The 19294-nt window shown below is 46.8% G+C and overlaps 2 protein-coding genes across 7 annotated transcripts; both read right to left on the bottom strand.

Annotated features, from left to right (window-relative positions):
• Positions 1-51: 51 nt before the first annotated feature.
• Positions 52-15407, bottom strand: tlk1a (tousled-like kinase 1a). 4 transcript variants are annotated; one of them, XM_030342751.1, is made up of 22 exons: positions 15341-15407; positions 11435-11556; positions 10636-10707; positions 9784-9822; positions 9625-9700; positions 9469-9512; positions 9113-9271; positions 8907-8993; positions 8705-8797; positions 8017-8127; positions 7729-7865; positions 7314-7502; positions 7047-7113; positions 6528-6625; positions 5294-5375; positions 5088-5179; positions 4531-4620; positions 3723-3892; positions 3015-3150; positions 2506-2617; positions 2309-2416; positions 52-955 (listed from the first exon to the last, which is right to left on the bottom strand). In XM_030342751.1, exons 2-22 carry the CDS (start codon positions 11549-11551, stop codon positions 767-769), a joined length of 2268 nt encoding a protein of 755 aa, XP_030198611.1. In that variant the 5' UTR covers positions 11552-11556; positions 15341-15407; the 3' UTR covers positions 52-766. The 4 variants fall into 4 exon arrangements, with proteins under 4 accessions (XP_030198611.1, XP_030198609.1, XP_030198610.1 ...); XM_030342749.1 differs by having other exon boundaries at positions 15026-15401; XM_030342750.1 differs by having other exon boundaries at positions 15228-15401.
• A 220-nt stretch (positions 15408-15627) lies between these two features.
• On the bottom strand, positions 15628-19193 carry mettl8 (methyltransferase 8, methylcytidine). Of its 3 annotated transcripts, none has more exons than XM_030342759.1 (10): positions 19086-19193; positions 18647-18811; positions 18331-18422; positions 17818-18152; positions 17663-17712; positions 17222-17282; positions 16793-16932; positions 16281-16387; positions 16081-16146; positions 15628-15981 (listed from the first exon to the last, which is right to left on the bottom strand). In XM_030342759.1, the coding sequence occupies exons 2-10, from the start codon at positions 18796-18798 to the stop codon at positions 15842-15844; spliced, it is 1143 nt and encodes a 380-aa protein (XP_030198619.1). In that variant the 5' UTR covers positions 18799-18811; positions 19086-19193; the 3' UTR covers positions 15628-15841. The 3 variants fall into 3 exon arrangements, with proteins under 3 accessions (XP_030198619.1, XP_030198620.1, XP_030198621.1); XM_030342760.1 differs by having other exon boundaries at positions 18647-18803; positions 19086-19179; XM_030342761.1 differs by having other exon boundaries at positions 15820-15994.
• Between the last annotated feature and the right edge of the window lie 101 nt (positions 19194-19294).

Raw genomic sequence — 19294 nt, 5'->3', positions numbered from 1 at the left:
CCCAATAGGTTTGTTTTACAAAAACTGCAAAATTATCATCTGCACAGCATATACAGTTCTCAATCCATCCATTTATTTATTTATTAGTATTCCTGCATAGGATTTTGTACAACGTCATTTTTCTACATTTGGTTATCTTGTGCATTAAACATTAGTATGCTGCCAGAGCCTATATCTTACTAGATGCCACAGTTTGCTAAAGTATTACAATCTCATGGCTAGGTGTAACTGAATTAAAGCCTATCACTTTGAACAAATAAAACAAGGAACAAAAGTGAAATTCTTAAAACGATGAACGTCTGCTTAATACAGTAAATGAACGTGTGTGTGTGTAGCAGCTGTATGGTTTTGCACCCTTGCAGGAGCGCCGAGAGACCCCCCCCCCCCCCCGACCAACGCCCCCCCAGCCAGGTTTCCCCTCCGCCCCCCCCCCACACCAGGCTCTCCACCCAGATCCTCCTCCAGGTTCTCAAGTCAGTTTCGTTCAGTGCTCTGCTGGATCTTCTCCTCAGGATCCATGTTCCCCTCAGGCTCCTCCCCCCCCCTCCCTCACGACATGGGTGCAGGGAAGAGTTGGTGGGAGGGGGGTTTGGCCATTCTAGTCCCTCCCCGCCCCGCCCTCCCCCCTTCCGTGTCCTGCTCCCCCAGTCCTCAGACCCTCGGACCCCCAGACAGACGCCGGGCGGGGCTGGGGGGGAGGGGGGGGGGGCGGGGGGGAGCAGCCCGCTGCTCGGTTCCGTCACAGTGCAAGAGGAGAGAGAGAGAGTCAGTATGATGAGATGACGCCCCCGGTGGTGGGGGTGGAGGAGGAGGAGCCCGGCCCCCCGGGGCCCACCTGCAGGGCGCCTGAGGAGCTGGATCGCCGCATGTGTGGCAGCAGGTAGGAGTCGCCCCCCAGCTGGTGCACGTCAAAGCGGTCCTCCTTGCGGTAGGCCAGGCAGCGCTTGATGAAGGCCTGGGGGGGGGGGGGGGGGGGAGGAGACGCAGAAGTCACATTATGGCTCTCAGGGAAGAGGTAAGGGAGAGTCAGGAGACCTTGACTCTCTCGGACCTCGATTCACGCGACCACAACGCAGTCGAGTATTCAAAGCTATGGTAGCCGAAAGGTTGGTAGTCCGATCCCCGGCTCCTCCCAGCTGAGTGTCGATGTGTCCCTGAGCAAGACACACTGTCGCCTTGCAAGGTTGACTCTGCCGTCGGTGTGTCAATGTGGGTATTAACAGATGTAAGTCGCTTTGGATAAAAGCGACTGCTAAATGCCCTAATTGTATTCATGGCGATGATAGAACTGATGTCTTAAGGGTAGGGGTGCAACGGATCATCATTGATCCGTGATCCGTTCGGATCATCTATTTCGGTTCGGCGCACGCATGATCCGTGGATTGATTTATGAAAAAAAAAAAATTGTGCGCATGTTCAGTCCACACACAGCCGTAACCATTCCTGCTAGTTCCAGGGACAGAGCTAACACGCTCTGGGTAAAAAAAAAAACAGTTCCCTTTTCAATAAGCAAACAGTCCTATGGCTCGTTGTGATTTATTGTCCTCAGCGTACAACATGAAGAACAGTGGGCATGGAAAATAAAAGTAGGCTAGACTTCGGTGACTACTGTAACGCGATAACTGCTGCCTCCAGTGCTACGTCTGTTTCCATATACTCGCGCTGCCACACAAACCTGTCGCCTAGGTTACCACACAGACGTAACACGTAGCTGACATAGCGATTGCTAACATAAAGAAAAACACATAGAGCATGGCCACGCATTTACAGCGACATCACCCCGGTGTTTCACTGACAGGAGTGAAACCGAAAGCGGCTCAACAACCGCTCATCACCGCGGCATTTAAGCAGCCCCTTCCTCCACAATCAGACCGGGCTAAAGCAATCACAAACGCTTTTTTTTTTTTGCTGATCCGAAAAATGATCCGATCCGTGACTCTGATCCGAGGAACGATCCGAACCCTGAGTTTTTTGATCCGTTGCACCCCTACTTAAGGGGAAGACTTGGTGAATGTTTATATAAACATGCAAGTATGTACTTTGCTGCTGCATATCATTCATAGTTTAGCTTAGGGATCTCTTCGATAAAAAGGTGCGAGCCTGCTCCTGAAGCAGTGCGTGTCGAGCCCAGCGTTTGAGCAACACGGGGCAGGTCTGAAAACACGAGCCAGCTGCTGTCCCCTTCGTCCGACTCATTTAAGGCCAGAACCGCAATAATCAATGCGACATTGTAGCGTCACACTGCTCATTCAGTCACCGTTCAATAAGCGGCATTACCGCGGTAGGTTCAAAAAGGCTAACCACACACCTTTGCTTCATTACTTGAGACGGGCTTCACAGGGAACTGGAGGTCTGTAGCTTTAAGGATGGTGTTCTCCTGCAGGATGTCCTGTTGGGACTGATTGTGGCCGAAGGGCTGAAACCAAAAACACATACAGACATCAAGCAAGCAGCAGGGCCTCCAAGGCACTCAAACACCTCCGCGCTGATCGGTTCTGTGCTCACCTTTCTCCCATAGAGACACTGGAAGAAGATGATGCCCACAGACCACACGTCCACCTTGTTGGAGATCTTTGGAGGTTCTTTACCCACGACGAAACACTCGGGGGGCAGGTACCTGAGCGGGTTAGACACAGACAGTCTTAGCGACCTGGGCCCCACACGGATGTCTAGGCGTCTGTGGCTAGCAAGCGACTGGTGTCACTTGCTAGCCACAGACACCAGACGAGGTTCCTTACTGGACTTGTTCCAATACCAGTATTGGAAATTCCTCAGATGCTGCCTAAAATACAGTATCGATTCAGGCATCGACGAAGTCTATGCGCCGATGCGATACTATCACACGAGTCCTTTGGGTTCTCTTACTGTCAACATCATTTGGAAATGATGTTGACAGTAAGAGAACCCGTCGTAAGAGAACCCTTCTATAAGAACAAGGGCTATTAGTAGTGACAATGCCAGATGCTGTATCGGTACATACACTCGGTATCTGGGGAGTCAGACCTATTCCTTACCAGTATGTCCCGGCCCCCTGCGACGTCAGGTCCATGCCGTCGGCGCCGTAGTTGTCGTCATCCATGATTTTGGACAAACCAAAGTCTGTGATCTTGATTTCCCCGCACGCCGTGCCGTCCACCAATAGGATGTTGCCTTAAAGGGAACACACAAACAATTTACAAAGAAGAAGAGGTGCGTTCCCGCTGGAGGCATCGCACACCGGTAAAGCAGTCATACAACGTTCTATACATCTAGACCTCTGGCTCAAAACCCTGCACGCTACTAAGCACCGTCATGATACCTTGGATCTGAACCTCATCCTCGTCTGCGCGTTGTCCTTTCTACTACGAGACGGATCTGTACTTCGTCTGGTGCGTCGGTTTAGCTCAGGAGGTAGAGCGGGTTGACTTGTAACCAAAGTGTTGCTAGTTCTATCCCCGGCTCCTCCCGTCGTGTCGAGGTGTCCTTGAGCAAGACATCAAACCCTAACTGTCTGATGCCTTCCATGGTCGACTCTGCCGTCGGTGTGTGAATGCGTTTATGAACTGCTGTAAGTCTTATTGGACGTTTCAGGGCAAGTTGAGCTAAAACACACTTATTGAAGGCCGAGCACGACTGTTCCCAACCTTTGAGTGTGTCGGACCTCTCATTAGCTCTGAATATACTTGAGACCCCAGAGGACAGTGTTTACCTGGCTGGAGGTCATCATGGAGGACAGTGTTTACCTGGCTTGAGGTCATAATGGATGATGGGCGGCTTGATCTCGTTCAGGTATCTCAGTGCGTTGACGATCTGCATGACGATGGACCGCGCCTCCTTCTCCGACATGAGCTTGTGCTGCTTCAGGTAGAAGTCCAGGTCGTTGCCCTCGCAGTACTCCAGCACCGTGCAGAACCTGTCGGGGAGGCCGGAGGATGGGGGTCAGCGTGGGTCTGGAGGTCAACTGGGATTGACATGGCAGTCCTATGTTCTAGCAGAACTTCTGGGGGGGGGGGCGGGGAAGAGACTGAACGGAACCCAGTAACAGCCAGGGGGCGGTATTACACGAGAAACAGTCGCGTGAATGGATGAATCGTTCAGAAGGTGGGGGGGGGGGGGGGAAAGAGAGAGAGAGAGAGACAGAGAGACCGTGAGAGCGAGAGAAAGGGAATGTGTAGCGGTAGAGAAAGAAAGAGTAGGGGACCCTAAGACAGCTTGATCAAGAGCTGAGGTCAGCTGGACTGGAGCCAACATTATAACATGCCACCAGATAAGCTAGCTGTTGATGCTAACATTGTAACATGCCACCAGATAAGCTAGCTGTTGATGCTAACATTGTAACATGCCACCAGATAAGCTAGCTGTTGATGCTAACATTGTAACATGCCACCAGATAAGCTAGCTGTTGAAGCTAACAATAAAACATTCCACCAGATAAACTAGCTGTTGACGATGTCAATAACACAACCACACACGTGGTTGTGTGGTCCCAGACCATGTGGTTCCAGACCAACCCCCCCCCCAGACCCCTTAACCCGGGGCGCGTGGACTCACGTGTCCGTGTCCAGTGAAAAGTAGTCGTAGAGCTTCACGATGCGAGGGTGATCCAGCTGCTTGTGTATTCGGTACTCCCGGCACGCATGCCTGCGGAGGAGGAGGAGAGCAGGGATGCACGGTTACCGTCGGCAACCGTAGCCATGGGCAATGCGCCCAAAAACACAACATGCACGTAGTAGAATGTAATTATGTGAACCAAAGCAAAAGGCAGAACCACCGTGTCTGGATTTACATGTCACAAGTTTAGTTTGAGGTGGGTGAAAGAGCTAGAAAACTAGTTTTCCTTTCTTTAACGTTTCAAACCTCATTATAATCTTTATATAGCACAGATTTTCATTGCAATTCATTTATATGATACAAATGTATTAATCCTCCGTAGGAGAAATCAGTTAAAACTACGAGACGGGGTATCCCAATCTTCATTTAACGACGATGCAATGCCATTTATAGATGATAAACGATATTATTGAAGTATTGCCCGGCCCCAAGTAGAGTATATTTTCATGGGTGACCATCAGTTCAGATCAAGAAGGTAAAATCCCGAGGAACCCTACTTGTGATAGTTCTCCTTCTTCTCCTCCCTCCAGTTCTTGTTGAGTTGATGGATCTTCACAGCAGCATATCTTTGTTCGATGAGGTCGAAGGCCTTCAGAGACGACACACAGAGCATGTTAGGACCCGATGGCCTCAGGAGAGGGAGGGAGCCCCTACAAGGAGGTCTTTACTGTGAGAGGTAGAGGACCTAGAAGCCACACCGTACCTTGTAAACTTCACTGAAGCCCCCTCTGCCTAGCAAGTGTAGGAGCAGGTACCGCTCGTTTAACGTCGGGTGGTCCTTAAACCTGCGGTTGAGAAGAAGCAAAGCCAGGATATTCATTATGAACGCCATAGTTGCATCATCATCATTTAGTCATAAAATGCAATATCTGACCTGAACCATATTTCGGTTGTTCTTGTGGAAGTGACATTTATTTAAAACAGACAGATCCAATCTTTGAAAATAAAATAATTTGACCCAATTTCTTTCCAGTCCAGCGAGTTCAGAGCTAAAACTGAGTTCAGATCAAATTAGACCTAGTTAAAAAAAAAAAACAAAACACCCAGCCAACCAACTTCAAGTACGAGTTCCTGACAGCGTCGTGTGAACACAATATCTGATCTTTTAAAAACTCATTCTCGCACCTCTTCCACATTCAACACGCCAACGTCGTGGGTCGACTTTATCTTTGACTGCCATTTGAAAAGAGGAGCACTTTAAGATGGGAGCCTGGGCTAGATTCGGTCTCTACAGGGATTTACAGTAGGAGTTGCCCCTGGGTAGCCTCATGAGAACGATCAGATAGAAAAGTTTGCTTTTCATAGTGAAGGTCAGTCAGGCCTCGACCGAGCAGCGATTGAAATCCAAATATTGGCGCGGCCTTACGATGTTCGAAAATGTGCGCCCAGCAGATTATAGAAACAAGTGATAGCGGTCCTCTCGCGGCACTTTCCCGTTGGAAGTCAACAAAAACGTTGTCTCTGATAAAATATCAGTTAATTTTTGACTTTTGTCCATCCCTGAAAACTATTTGCTGCGTTGATTTCTGGTCCGCCATTGTATTGACATTCTGTGCACTGCTGACCCGCTCGTCAGTCATGAACTGAAAATACCGCCCCCTAACGTTGATTGGTCCTCAATTTGATTTTTTTTAAAAGGGAGGCTTGAGGCCAGGCTGACCTGCAGAGAAACTGAGTGTTATCTCCCCCTGGCACCTCGAGATTGGGTTGGGGGGGGAGGGGGGGGGACAACAACGACTAGATGGGAGGACCTTTTATAACCAACATAACATCAACCGTCATCTGGATGACGGTCACTTTGAGATAGCAGTCTAACGTCCTGTCTGCCTCACATAGACCTTACTTGATCTTCTGCTTCCTACCAGAACAATAGTAGTCAACAATTTGGCATAAGAAATTACACAGATAAAGAGAGCGAGCATGTAAGGGAGACTCACTGAGAACTGTCTTCATTATTTATTCTCTTCAGCTCTCGAATGTGGAGGTTACGCACTCTCTCCAGACGCTCCAACTCTGCCTGGATCTCCGCTTCTTCCTATAAATGATTAACACACACCTCATCAGAATCCATACTCACTAGTTGTGCATTTAATATTCATACTTTTTAGCTGGTCCGCAGGTTTATGTATTGGGAAAAACAACCAACACTAGAACACAAAACTCTAAGGCCACGAGAGCTCTGGAGGTTCAGCCAGAGTTCTCCAGCCCCTAGAATTGCGGTATCAAATATGAATGTCTTCAACGATCGTCCACAAGTCGGATTTATTTGCGAATCAACATGCAACTGTTAAATTATTCAAAAGGACACACAAAGATTTTCCAACTGCATCTGAACACGGTAACGCATGCACTGCCTTCTCCTGCTCCTTTTAACGTGTCCTGTAAACACCCCCCTGGGTGACCTCCTCCACGGGGATCTACTCGCTGAATGAGGCGGTGTGGTTCGGCATGCTCACCTTCTTCAGATGACCAAGCCGTAGTTTGAAGATCTCCTCCTGCTCGTGGTACTCGGCGAGAGTCAACCTGTCGAGAGAGAAAACCTTTCAGTGTCCAAATCCCCCTGCCGTTAAACAGGCTATCACCGCGCCGCTGCGAGTTTATAGATCTCTTTGGACCGGTTGGCAACGCGGGAAACACTTCAGCAGCGGGTCAAGCCACCAGCGCCGCGGCTCTGATCTGATGTCATGAGCGTGAACGAGCGGATGAAAGGCGGGCGCACTCACAGCTGAGGTAGGCTGGGTTTCAGAAAGGGATCGCTTTCAGCTCCATTCACCGCCTTTGTCTTGCGCTGTTTTGGCTCCGAGTTGGTCGCGGGCGCCTGGGAGTTGCTGGACGACGGCGGCTTCCTTTTAGCCAACAGTTTTCTTTGCCTCTCCATGTCCTCGCGCTGCTGGTTCAACCACTCCTGTTGCCTGTGAAAGGGAGACATTGTGCAAATAAGAGAAGGGGATGGGAAGAGTTACCCCCGCTGTGCCATTCGACTCATCGCAATGCCTTGAGGTGATGTAAAAAAATATATAATGACACTCAGTCGGGGAGGCGTGTTCAAAGGGAAACCGCGTTTGTGTTGAAACGTTCAACTGTCGTTCGATTTTTCCATTACAAACTAAAAAGGGGCTCATCCGGGGGGGGACTCACTTGACGAGGTTCTGGAAGGCGTAGCCGTCCGTCCACTGCTCGGTGAACGAGGCCCCGTGGCGCACCGTGGTGAAGTGCCCCAGACGCAGCCGGTCCTGCATGCTCTTCTCCCGGCACGACTGCTTCTCCTGGGTGCTCTGGGGTCGCAACAAAATGGCCTCCTTAGCTTAGCGAAGCAACGCAACACAACACACTTGTATGCACACACACACAACACACTTGTATGCACACACACAACACACGCACACACACACACACACACACACACACAGAAGGCCAAGCACTCACCTTCTCTATGAGCAGCTTCTTGCTCATACTGATGCATTTATTCAAGCGTTCCTTAAACTTTTCAAGTAATTTTTGTTGTTCGTCTACCTGCCTTCTGAGATCACAGTTTGCCTAAGGAGGAAAAAAAAACAAAAAACATAAATTGGCATGTTGAGAGATATGTATACTCCCAAAGCAACATTGTTTCAAAGCTATTCATGTAGATAGATAAATAATTGTTGTGTTGCTCAACCAACCAATTCAGCCCTTCAGAATAACACAACCACAGAATGTGGTTGTTTGAATGACATCGTCAACAGCTAGTTTATCTGGTGGAATGTATGTTAGCTTCAACAGCTAGCTTATCTGGTGGCATGTTACAATGTTAGCATCAACAGCTAGCTTATCTGGTGGCATGTTACAATGTTAGCATCAACAGCTAGCTTTTCTGGTGGCATGTTGTAATGCAAGCGTCAGCTAGCTAATCCTGTGGCATGTTGTAATGTTAGCATCAACAGCTAGCTAATCCTGTGGCATGTTTTAATGCAAGCGTCAACAGCTAGCTAATCTGGTGGCATGTTTTAATGCAAGCGTCAACAGCTAGCTAATCTGGTGGCATGTTTTAATGTTAGCGTCAACAGCTAGTCTATCTGGTCGTATGTACTACAGATGGATCAAGCACGTTTTGAGCACAGACCGGAGACCTTACCCTCAACAAGTCATCTATCCTCCCTTCCTTCTTCTCAAGGTCCAGATTCTTATTGCTTTCAAGTGCAGCCAGTTTCAGTCCAGTGAGGTCAGTCTGGGGGGGGGGGGGAGAAGCAAAACAGTTACTCCAGACCAATCTGGTCAATGCATCAAGAGGGTCAACAACACTAGTATTGCAAGCGAATAAATCCCGGTCTCCTCACCTGGACACATTTGATTGCGAGTTGCTTTGGAAGCATGACCTGGTCCCCGAAAGACAGACTGGGGGGAGATGAGCTACTTTGTCTGACCTGCAAAACAATACAGCAGAATGCATAAAAACACAAGACGATGACTCTTCAGCAGCACAGAAGAGTGAGGGCGACGCCAGAGTCTATGGCAGTCTTTGGGGGGGGGGGAGTGGACTTACAGCGGCACCCTGAGCTGAGTGGGAGTTCTGTGGCGAGCGGATCACTAGTGGGACACCACCACCACCAACACCTCCTCCTCCTCCTCCTCCTCCTCCTCCTCCTCCTCCTCCTCCTCCAGCCCCTCCTCTGACAGGACTGGCCCCGTTCCCTCCCTGGAACTGAGACCACAGCAGGGGGATGAGTGACATCATAGCCTCGCTGCTTGGCAACAACGTGGGCGCACAACGACGAGGCCGCCTTTGTGTCACAGAGATTTCATTCGGGTGCGCCAACCCTGTCGGGCATCTTCACTTCGACGAGGAAACAAGAGGCAGAATCGCGCAACCATCGCTGGGAATTCTTGAAAATCACTCACATCGAAATAATCGCTGATTTTAGGTCCCCGACCAATGGTCTTTCCTGTAAGAGAGAAGATGCATCATTCCTGTGTTTCGATTATAATCCGGAACATTCAGTCGCACTTGATGGATGGACTGAAACAACAAGGGTTATGACGAGGGGCGGGGCTTACCTTGGCTGCTTTCTGATTGGGTCTCAGGTTTTCTCTTCCTTCCCCTCGAAGACTCAGATGGCTTCTTCTCCGGTGTCTGAAAACAAAATGGCCAGCTCAGCGACGACACGCGATCATGACAACAACCAATCTCAATATAAAGACTTATGACCGGCCTACCGAATAAGCAGGAGAGCTCCCCCTTTTCACATCCGAGCCCTGGAAAGAAAAGAAGGCATTTTAACCCAAAATAAATGTAATAATAAGTCACAGTTAATGGCTTAATGCGGTGCATAAATGTTAGTATAAAAGACCAAGGGAAATTTATGACACCCGTGCCTCAGATCAAAACTAGCTGTAGCCACACAGCAATAGAAGCTAACAATACTTTTATTATGATCACAAAGAAACACAACAGTAGCATATCAAATCAATACATATGGGGTGGGCGGAGCTACAGAACCAGGACTGGAGGGTCAGGGCTGGGCGGAGCTAAAGCACCAGGACTAAAGACTGGAGGGTCAGGGGTGGGCGGAGCTAAAGAACCAGGACTAAAGACTGGAGGGTCAGGGGTGGGCGGAGCTAAAGAACCAGGACTACCAACTAGAGGGTCAGGGGTGGGCGGAGCTACAGAACCAGGACTAAAGACTGGAGGGTCAGGGCTGGGCGGAGATAAAGAACCAGGACTAAAGACTGGAGGGTCAGGGCTGGGCGGAGCTAAAGAACCAGGACTAACAACTAGAGGGTCAGGGAATCTGCTGACTACTGCGGTTCTGATTGAGGCTGTCACAGCCACGGGCCATTAGGTGTGTGACGTATGAGAGGCATCTGTGACACACACACGATGACAAGTGGTGAAACGGACGATAAAACCTCAGACACAGACAAGCACCCAAATACACCTTATCCAATGTCGTTGCTGTAGCTGGCTGCAGTCATCATGTTCCCCAATCAGCCCAACTAGAATTGTGTTGTTAAAAATACCATATTCAAGCACAATAAAATCATTTGAATGTCTTCTTCGAACCGTACCTCAGACTCCTTGTCACTTGAAGACCCTATGCTTCCAAAGCTGTGATTTGAACATTCATTGTTTGCTAAACCCTGAAATCATAAAGAACAAGCAGAAAACATGCAGTGGTTAACATTTGTAGAAGGACATCTTCACATTGTCATTTGAGAGTTACTGTGATGAGGAACATAGCATGCAGTAGGCCAGGAGAGCATCAAGAATCATGGGGTTAGCCCGGCCTACCGCAACACAATGTCCGTTCTCTTACTTCCTATGAAGTGTGCCCCTGTTAACAGTCTGCGGTCTCTAACTTCCTATGAGCTCTTAGAGGCTGTGCATTAAAAAGGAACATTTATTTATTTTTTACTTAAGAATGGATGTACAACTGAAAGTCCCGCCCTCTCTCTGGCCCCTAAACCCATGCAACTGAATGTCCCGCCCTCTCTCTAGCCCCTAACCCATGTAACAACGTCCCGCCTTCTCTCTGGCCCCTACACCCATGTAACAAAGGCCCAACAAACTTCCTATGAGCTCTTAGAGGCTGTGCATTAAAAAGGAACATTTATTTATTTTTTACTTAAGAATGGATGTACAACTGAAAGTCCCGCCCTCTCTCTAGCCCCTTAACCCATGACACTGAAAGTCCCGCCCTCCCTCTGTCCCCTAACCCATGTCACTGAAAGACCCGCCCTCTCTCGATAACAACGCCCATCCGGAACGTCCCCTTCAAGGCGGCGTTCCCGTCGTGCGGCGAGAACAACGAGGCGAAGCGCTCCGAGACCAGGTGCGTGACACAACCCCCTCCGGGCGCTCACTCACTTTGGTTCCCCCGCTGGTGCTGCCGGTGCTGCCCCCGGTGCTGCCCCCGACACCGCCCATGAAGCGAGCCTCCAGCAGCTCCTGTCTCCTGGGGTCCAGGCTGTGAAGCTCCTCCATGGCACCTGCCAACGTCAGGGGACGGTCAGAGCATGAGTCACCGGGCATCGGAGGCTCATTTTTTTTTTTGATGGTGATCCAAAAAAAAAAAAAAAATAGTAAATAGCCTAAATACGGGTTCACCGAGGCCTCAGTGAACCCGTATTAACGCCCGACGGCTTAATTGCCCTTTGTCAAAGTTATTAGACGACGCATGTTTTTTTTTCCCCGGGCCTCTAAAAATAGACCGCCTCCGTTCACACCGCCGACGCGGGGGTCAGGGCTGACCGTACGCCTGGTATGGTGTCTGAACGAAATCAGCCCCCGTCAGGGGCTTTTACTCAGAGGGCTGTGCTGTGACCGACGTGTTGGGAGACATTCTGTTTGCGAGGCCTCAGCCGCTGTGCCATGGCGACAGTTGGGTCCCTGTAGGCACAGTTGCTCTCTGTGCTCCGCCGTCACAGGAGTCTCCACGGGGGGGGGGGGGCAGACCTCGTGGGAAAACCTGCCATAACTACGGGGCCATTTTAAATTTGCCCAGAGACAGAGCGGTGTACACATACAGGAACATTCTGGTGTATTTGTTTCGTTAATGTATGTCACATGCACATTAACGCATCACTGCCATCGATAATGGCCGTGACATGCTTGAATTCTAGGTGTCAACAGTGCAAATATGTTTGCAAGAAATAAAATATAGATATAATAATGTATACTTCCATGCCGACAGTGGTTCAACAATTTGTTGTTGACAATAAGGTGCTTGCTCCTGCCGTGGGCAGAGAATCCAACATAATTCGGCCGCTTTTTTCACACTTATAATCTATTCGTCTTAATAGGAACAGAAGGCAACGGGGAGAAAACCCTTCTGTTCACCGGAAAAAAAGGAGACAGAGAGCAGCCTCAATATTGGCTAAGGTATGTCGGCCAATGCTGCTACTAGGATTACAGATTCTGCTGCTCATCTGCAAGGTAGATCTGACATAAAGAGCAGTAGAGGTATTCCAGGGAGCCCCAGTAAAATTCCAAGAAAATGTAACACTGCTCCCGAGCAGTCTGCACTGGGAAGACAGTCAGCGCGTCGAATCGTGGGTTCACAAAAATAACAGACGAAAAAAGAAAGGCAGCTATAGGCATTTTACACTAATTCAATCATCAGGCTTGTCCAGCAGAAGAAAACGTTTGGGTTGACATTCATTAACACGTTAGTTTTTCCTTTTCCTGCGCATGCATCTGGAGATGAATTACACGTTTGCAAAACATTCAAGTGCATCAATAACCGTCATGCCAACTAATCCTAACGACACAAGCTTGTCCAACGTTTTCCACCGCTGTAATAACAAAGACATTCCCTGCCTGGCTGCACTGTCCAATGTTATCCAACAGCACCAGCAATGGAAATAACCGGTAGTAAACAAACTGTGGTCATCTCTTGGCTAGGGCTACTGCAACTCCTAGTAGGGCGAGGTAAGATAGCCCACTACTACACGGCAACATGAGGTAACTTGAGTCGCACGTAACGGGAATGATGCCGCAGACGCAGCAGGGACTTGCAGCGCTGCACGTCATGTAAAAGATCATCTCATCGACGGGCAGTGGACACAGAGGCGAGCGCTCAGTACTTGATTCGGTTTGGACAAGTCATCTACATCTAGAGTCTACTTCTTCACAGGGCTTGTTCGACCTACGTTCTGGACTCGGCTGGATATCATTCCAATTGAAAAGGCGTGTGATCACGCGTGGTGGCAATGTTACTAGGGGGACTGAAGAGAAGCTGAAGGTGGACACACCTAACCCAGATATCAGCACAAGCTGGACACTCAGTATCCATTTCATCCTCATTATCTCAGTATTTCGTGCAAAGTCTACAAACCATCCATCTGCAAACATTAAACAAGCCAGACCAACTTCATGCATTAAAAACACATTTTAAAAAAAGACCCACAAATACGTTTATGATTGATTAATTACTGCTGCTGGGACTTCCCTTAAATACTTTTGATATCCTTCAGGATCAGTAGATAAACACCTTGCATTATAACCATAAGAAAAATTCCAAACGGCCATTGTTTGACAATAGGTGCATTACTACCAATGTCGTTTCCGTTTCAAGCTGTGAACATTTGCAAACCAAAACAAAGAAATGTCCAGATGACAAGCTACTTTTTTCTTCTCACCATTTACATAACTTTCGATCCAAAAAGCCACTGTTTTTGATCCTTCCATCGCCAACAGCATTTTAAATGTCAAAGTTGGAAACCACACAAAGGATGCAATCCTAACCACAAGTTGTTTCCCCCCCTCACCTCGTTTTAAACTTAGCAATGAGGGCTTATTTTTCTTTTGTGTCAAACAAAAGGAGGTCCTCAGGCCATTCACAACCATCATCTATATTCAAGCCCCTGGAGAAGCATGAGGGTGAACCCTTAGAACTCTTGCTGTGGATGTCATTTTGACTCCATGCAGTTACCACCTGTTTATGGCACACACTTGTTAAGCTATTAAAATCTTTAGCATAACACAGCAGATTTTGAGCCAAAGTGAAACAACCTGCGTTTGTAAGACAAACGAAACGCAGGGGTGCAATTCAACAGTGTTAATTTAGGCAATATTAACTATTTTCTAAAATGCATGGATGCAACATGAATGATTAATTTGGTGTCACATTGGGGGAGTATACATCCACTCCTCTATGCAAAACCTAAATGCAAGTTCAGAAACAACATTGGGACCAATGTGCCTGTACGTGGTTTGGCTATCCCAGAACCTAAATTCTTTGTTCAGGTAGACATTCCACATTAAACCCCGCGTGCACGCGAGAGTGCGCGTACACCACACACACAAACACGTACCCATCCTGCTGGACTCACGTGCATGCTCCGCGTTTAAAACCCACCTCCACCACCATGTTACACACACATTCGCTTAGCCTGACGTGTTAATACACACATCGCTGATTAGTTTTGCAACACAGTAACGTTACTATCAGCGAAGTGCCCCGGAACAGAACCCGGGGAGACACACCAACCCAGTTAGATAAGGCTTATATCTTCATGAACCACTTTATAAATTAAAAAAATAGTTCAAATGATGACCGCATTGTTCCAGAACCACCCCAGTCCAGCCATGGACACCAGGGGATAGCTCCTGACCCGCACCTAACGTGAAGTCACGGTAACCATCATCTAGGGCTCACAGTCTACCGTGTGCCATTGTTGAGCGTTTCACTCGTTCATCGTCCCCACGACCCGATGCATGCATATTATATCAAGTAATCCGTCGGAACATCTCAGTTCTCCGGTGTCCTGGATGTTTGTGGCGTGACTGTGCTGTCCTGTGGTTCAGGAGGACAGTGGTTCGGTGCTACTGCCAGCTAGCCTCGGAGGCTCCGTGGACTTTGGAGCCGACGGGTTACCATCCCTCCGCCGCCTAGCTGGCGAGACTGCAGCCCCACATTTAAGCACAACGCATTCAATATCGCACAGGACTACTTACACAAACATATAGCAAACAGTTTCGAGTCCTATATCGTCAAACGACACCGTCCTTTATCCTTCACCACCGCCGCGATATGTTGCTGAAAAAACAATCCGCGTTGGGGACGTGGAGAACCGGGACCAAAGATGGCGTCCCCTCCAAACTTCCACTACTTTGGACACTCATCAGTGTACTTTTGTGCTCATACTGGATCACGTACAACTAATACATGTCGGTGGCCGGGAAGTCAGCTCATTGGTGGTCCAAATGGGTCTGCGAGATGGGCAGCTGCCGCTGGGTTGATTGTAATTATCCAGTTTTTTGGACACGAACCTCTTCACACCTCAGCTGTGCCGTGTCCTGGCTCCTGGACCTCTGTCTTCAAGTCGCATGAGACGTCACGCATCGTGTGCAAATTAGTATCGCGAGGCGAGGGGCATCCCGTTGTTTCAGAACTGGGCAATTACACCTATTTTTTAGGGAGATAAAAGTTCCAAGTCTTTCAACTTTTGCCGGAAAATAACGTTTTCTTTGGAATGAACACACTTAGTATGACGAATGTTTTATTTAATATAATTTTATTTCAGGGGAAATATCTGTGTAGAAATGTAGGTCATGTATTCATATTTAAGGGATATTCTGTTTATTGATGAAAATAATCAAATTCACGAGAACAATTGACAGTAGCTTTCGTATATATTTTCACATGGAGGACAATGTTTGATTGTAACATTTTAAAAAATGGCCTTTCAGTAAGCATATAAATAAAATGGTCTTAAAAAAATAAATACAACATGTAAGGTATAAGTATACAGGCTCTTAAAATGATCCAGCTTAATGTGTTTTCTGGTATTTGCTCTGCATCCAAACCCGATGCATAACTACTTTCTTCCCCCTGTTCACTTGAAGTCGTCTATCCTCCAAATTCTGAAGCTCTTCCAAACCGGCATTGGTAAATAGACTACGAACTTCATCTGTGAAAACAAACTGCATTATTACTTTTTACAATGAATAAATAATATATTTTGGTTAAACATAACTATTGCACATGTTTATGAAAAGAGTTTACAAACCTCTTGTAAAGAAGTAAACACAAGTGCCATCTCCACGGGTGTAGAAATGATCTGCCAAACATTGTCCTGAACATACAAGAACCAGCATGTAGATTAACGATTATAGTCACAGGGAACTGAATGTGTTAAAATGGAGTATAGCGCACATATGATATCAAAGCAAGACTCAAAAGCATGATTATTGTTCTTTACACACCAACCTTTTTTAAACCTGAGTTGAGAAAGATCATATCTGCCATAATCACGGAATAGAAATACACCTCCAGGTTTCAGGTAGGTGGTCAGTCGATTCACTACTGCCTGCAGTCTGTCAATGATAGAAATACACCTGTAAATAATCTATCGTCATATGGTACAAACACCAGTCTATCCATTATTGTATAATGACATTTATTATTTAAAAGTCCATCACCGTCAACTTCTGTCAATTGCACACAAAGCAAGTACAATCTTTAAATTAAATAGTTTCTCAAAGCAGGTCATGATTACAAATATAATTTGAGTAATATGCATTGTGAACATGCATTCAGTCACTATTGCTTGTGCGTGTGTGTGTGTGTGTGTGTGTGTGTGTGTGTGTGTGTGTGTGTGTGTGTGTGTGTGTGTGTGTGTGTGTGTGTGTGTGTGTGTGTATAGAAATGCTCATGATAGTGATGATGGTTGAGAGATTTGACTACCAATGACTTCTTCCAGGCGTATTATTTGGACCTACCTGGCTGGATGGATGGAAGAGAGCACGAATACCGCCATGACTACATCCAGACTCTGCAGAGGAACTGGGAAGGACGCTCCCTCCTCACAGAGGTCATGGACGAAGGCATGACACACGGATTGATCATAGTCTGGATGCTCCTAACAGAGAAGGGAAATGGAGCTTAATGTGGTCGCCCTGGGGATCATTGATTTCTAACTCAAAAGCCCATTTGAGAGGCCACTTGACCATTATTAAACATGGTGTATGTATGATCATTGGAATTTTCCCATCAATTGATCTGGTGGGTTTATATTTTATTTTATGTTCAAATATATATACTCTGTTAGTAATGAAATGCAGAATGGGTTAAAGACAATGTTTTATGGCAATGACAATTTATTTTGCATGGATTTTGCAGGATTTGGGGATGCCTTGACAATGTCTTACCTTCACCAGCTGAATAGCATGAGGAGAAAAGTCACAACAGTATACGAAGGCACCCGTTTCCCTGCAAATAGAAGCAGAAGCCAACCCTGATTCAACACCCACATAGAAAACAACATCATTTATTAGTATCAACAAATGTTGATGATAGTGCATCAAATCCTACGGCACCTTGCATCATAAGAAAATTTGTGAATAAAAACATAGATATGTTATATACCAGCTAATTCAACAAACAGATGAATTAGCTGGTTGATTAACTCCTACTAAATATTTGTTCTACTTTCTATTAATTTGGTTTGGTTGCAAGCCAAACCTTATATCCTTCAAGCTCTTGTAAGATGAATCTGTTAGGGCTGTCCAACTGACCAATGGAAAGAGTTTAGAGGCATTGGTCGTGAAACAAGCATTTGTAGCATATAATAAAACTACAAATATACTTACTTAATGGATTTTACAATGGGATACACACTGTTACCGACTCCACATCCAACCTGTAAAGAGAGAACAGCACAGTTCATTGATCCTATCGTCAATCAAGTGAACACGTTTGTTATAATTTTAAAAATACTATAATTATAGCAATAATCCGTTTAAACCTCCAATATCCGGAAATCTGCATGTTGTCCAGGAAAGGAAGTCACTAACGTCTCTTCACCGTGTGCAGCCTGAGCATCCACAGAGGTTGGGCACACAGGACTGTCTGCATCTCTGTGCTGTGGTGGGGGATCTGAGCTGTGATCCTGGCAGGTCTCTGAGGTTCTGCCAGAGCTCGAGTTCCCAGCTTGGCTCACGTCTGCCAAAGGGCTTCTGAGCCTCAAAGGGAGCAGTTCTGGAAACTCTTGGAACAACCACCGGCGATCTTTGAAGAACTTGTTGCGGTGAGTCTCATAAAAGCGGTCCCAGTAACCACAAGCTTCCGTGTCGAACTTACCTGCACGAGGGAGAGACAGAACAAACTTGTATTCCAACTTACCCACTTGTCACTGTGTAATCCGGTAACAGGGGATGTTTGCCATTGTGCTGCTATCAGCGTCCTCTTGCAAAAGAGGTGCTTAACCCCATTGCCTAAATAAATAAAAAAAGGTTGGATAAAAATAACATTGACATGCCTTGTTCTGCTAAGGGAATGTGTACGCTGGAGTTGTCCTCTGCTTTCTCACGTGCCCTTTCCTTCTCCTCCTCCGTCCACTGGACGTGATCCCTGAAACACATGGGTTGTGGTGAGCAATGAACATTCTATTACTATATATTTTAGGCTGTTGAAACATGGACATCAAATACATGATCAGTTATAAATGTACATTAAACACAATACATACATTTCTGACATGACAAATGCTTCTTCTTATTATTACATGGGACACCACAATTACTTATATGCATAATATTTCTGCAAGTATAATGGACTCCACTCCTTCTACTGACCACATGTTGTGTTGGAATATGTCCTCAGGGTTGGTCAGTAGTCTGGCTCCCAGTGGAGCTGAGGGTCCTCTTGCTGTGCTCTGCAAACGTATGCAGAACTTGCACACATATTTAGCCACAGAGCAAAGATATAAGCTCTTATATGTATGCATGTTTCCTGCCAAGCTTTGGAAAGGTAACACACACACACACACACACACACACACACACACACACACACACACACACACACACACACACACACACACACACACACACACACACACACACACACACACACACACACACACACACAGTAAGTTAAAAAGCCAACAATATGCAATAGTGATGAAATGACAACACTTTAGAGAGCAAGCATGAATGGTTCAATCGGAAATCCTATGGACATTGTTGCTTCATTCGCGTATTTTAACTTCAATTAAACAGGGAGATTGCTTACTTGGAAAACCGTCGTTTTTATACCCTAGTTCCACATTTGCGTCAAGCTTGTTCGAGAAAAATGAAATAAGACCGGATGTTTACTGTGCGCCTTCAAAGTAAATTACTTCTCCGTTCAGAAGGAAACACTGCACCCATTAATTTACTAAAACTACAGAAAATGTAAGAAATTCACAAGGTATTTTTATGTTGTACAATTAAAGTCAATCA

The sequence above is a fragment of the Gadus morhua genome, chromosome 20 (genome assembly GCF_902167405.1).
Source record: "Gadus morhua chromosome 20, gadMor3.0, whole genome shotgun sequence".
Lineage (NCBI taxonomy): Eukaryota > Metazoa > Chordata > Actinopteri > Gadiformes > Gadidae > Gadus > Gadus morhua.
The sequence above is the reverse complement of the archived record's forward strand: the minus strand, read 5'-3'. Positions and strand labels throughout refer to the sequence as shown.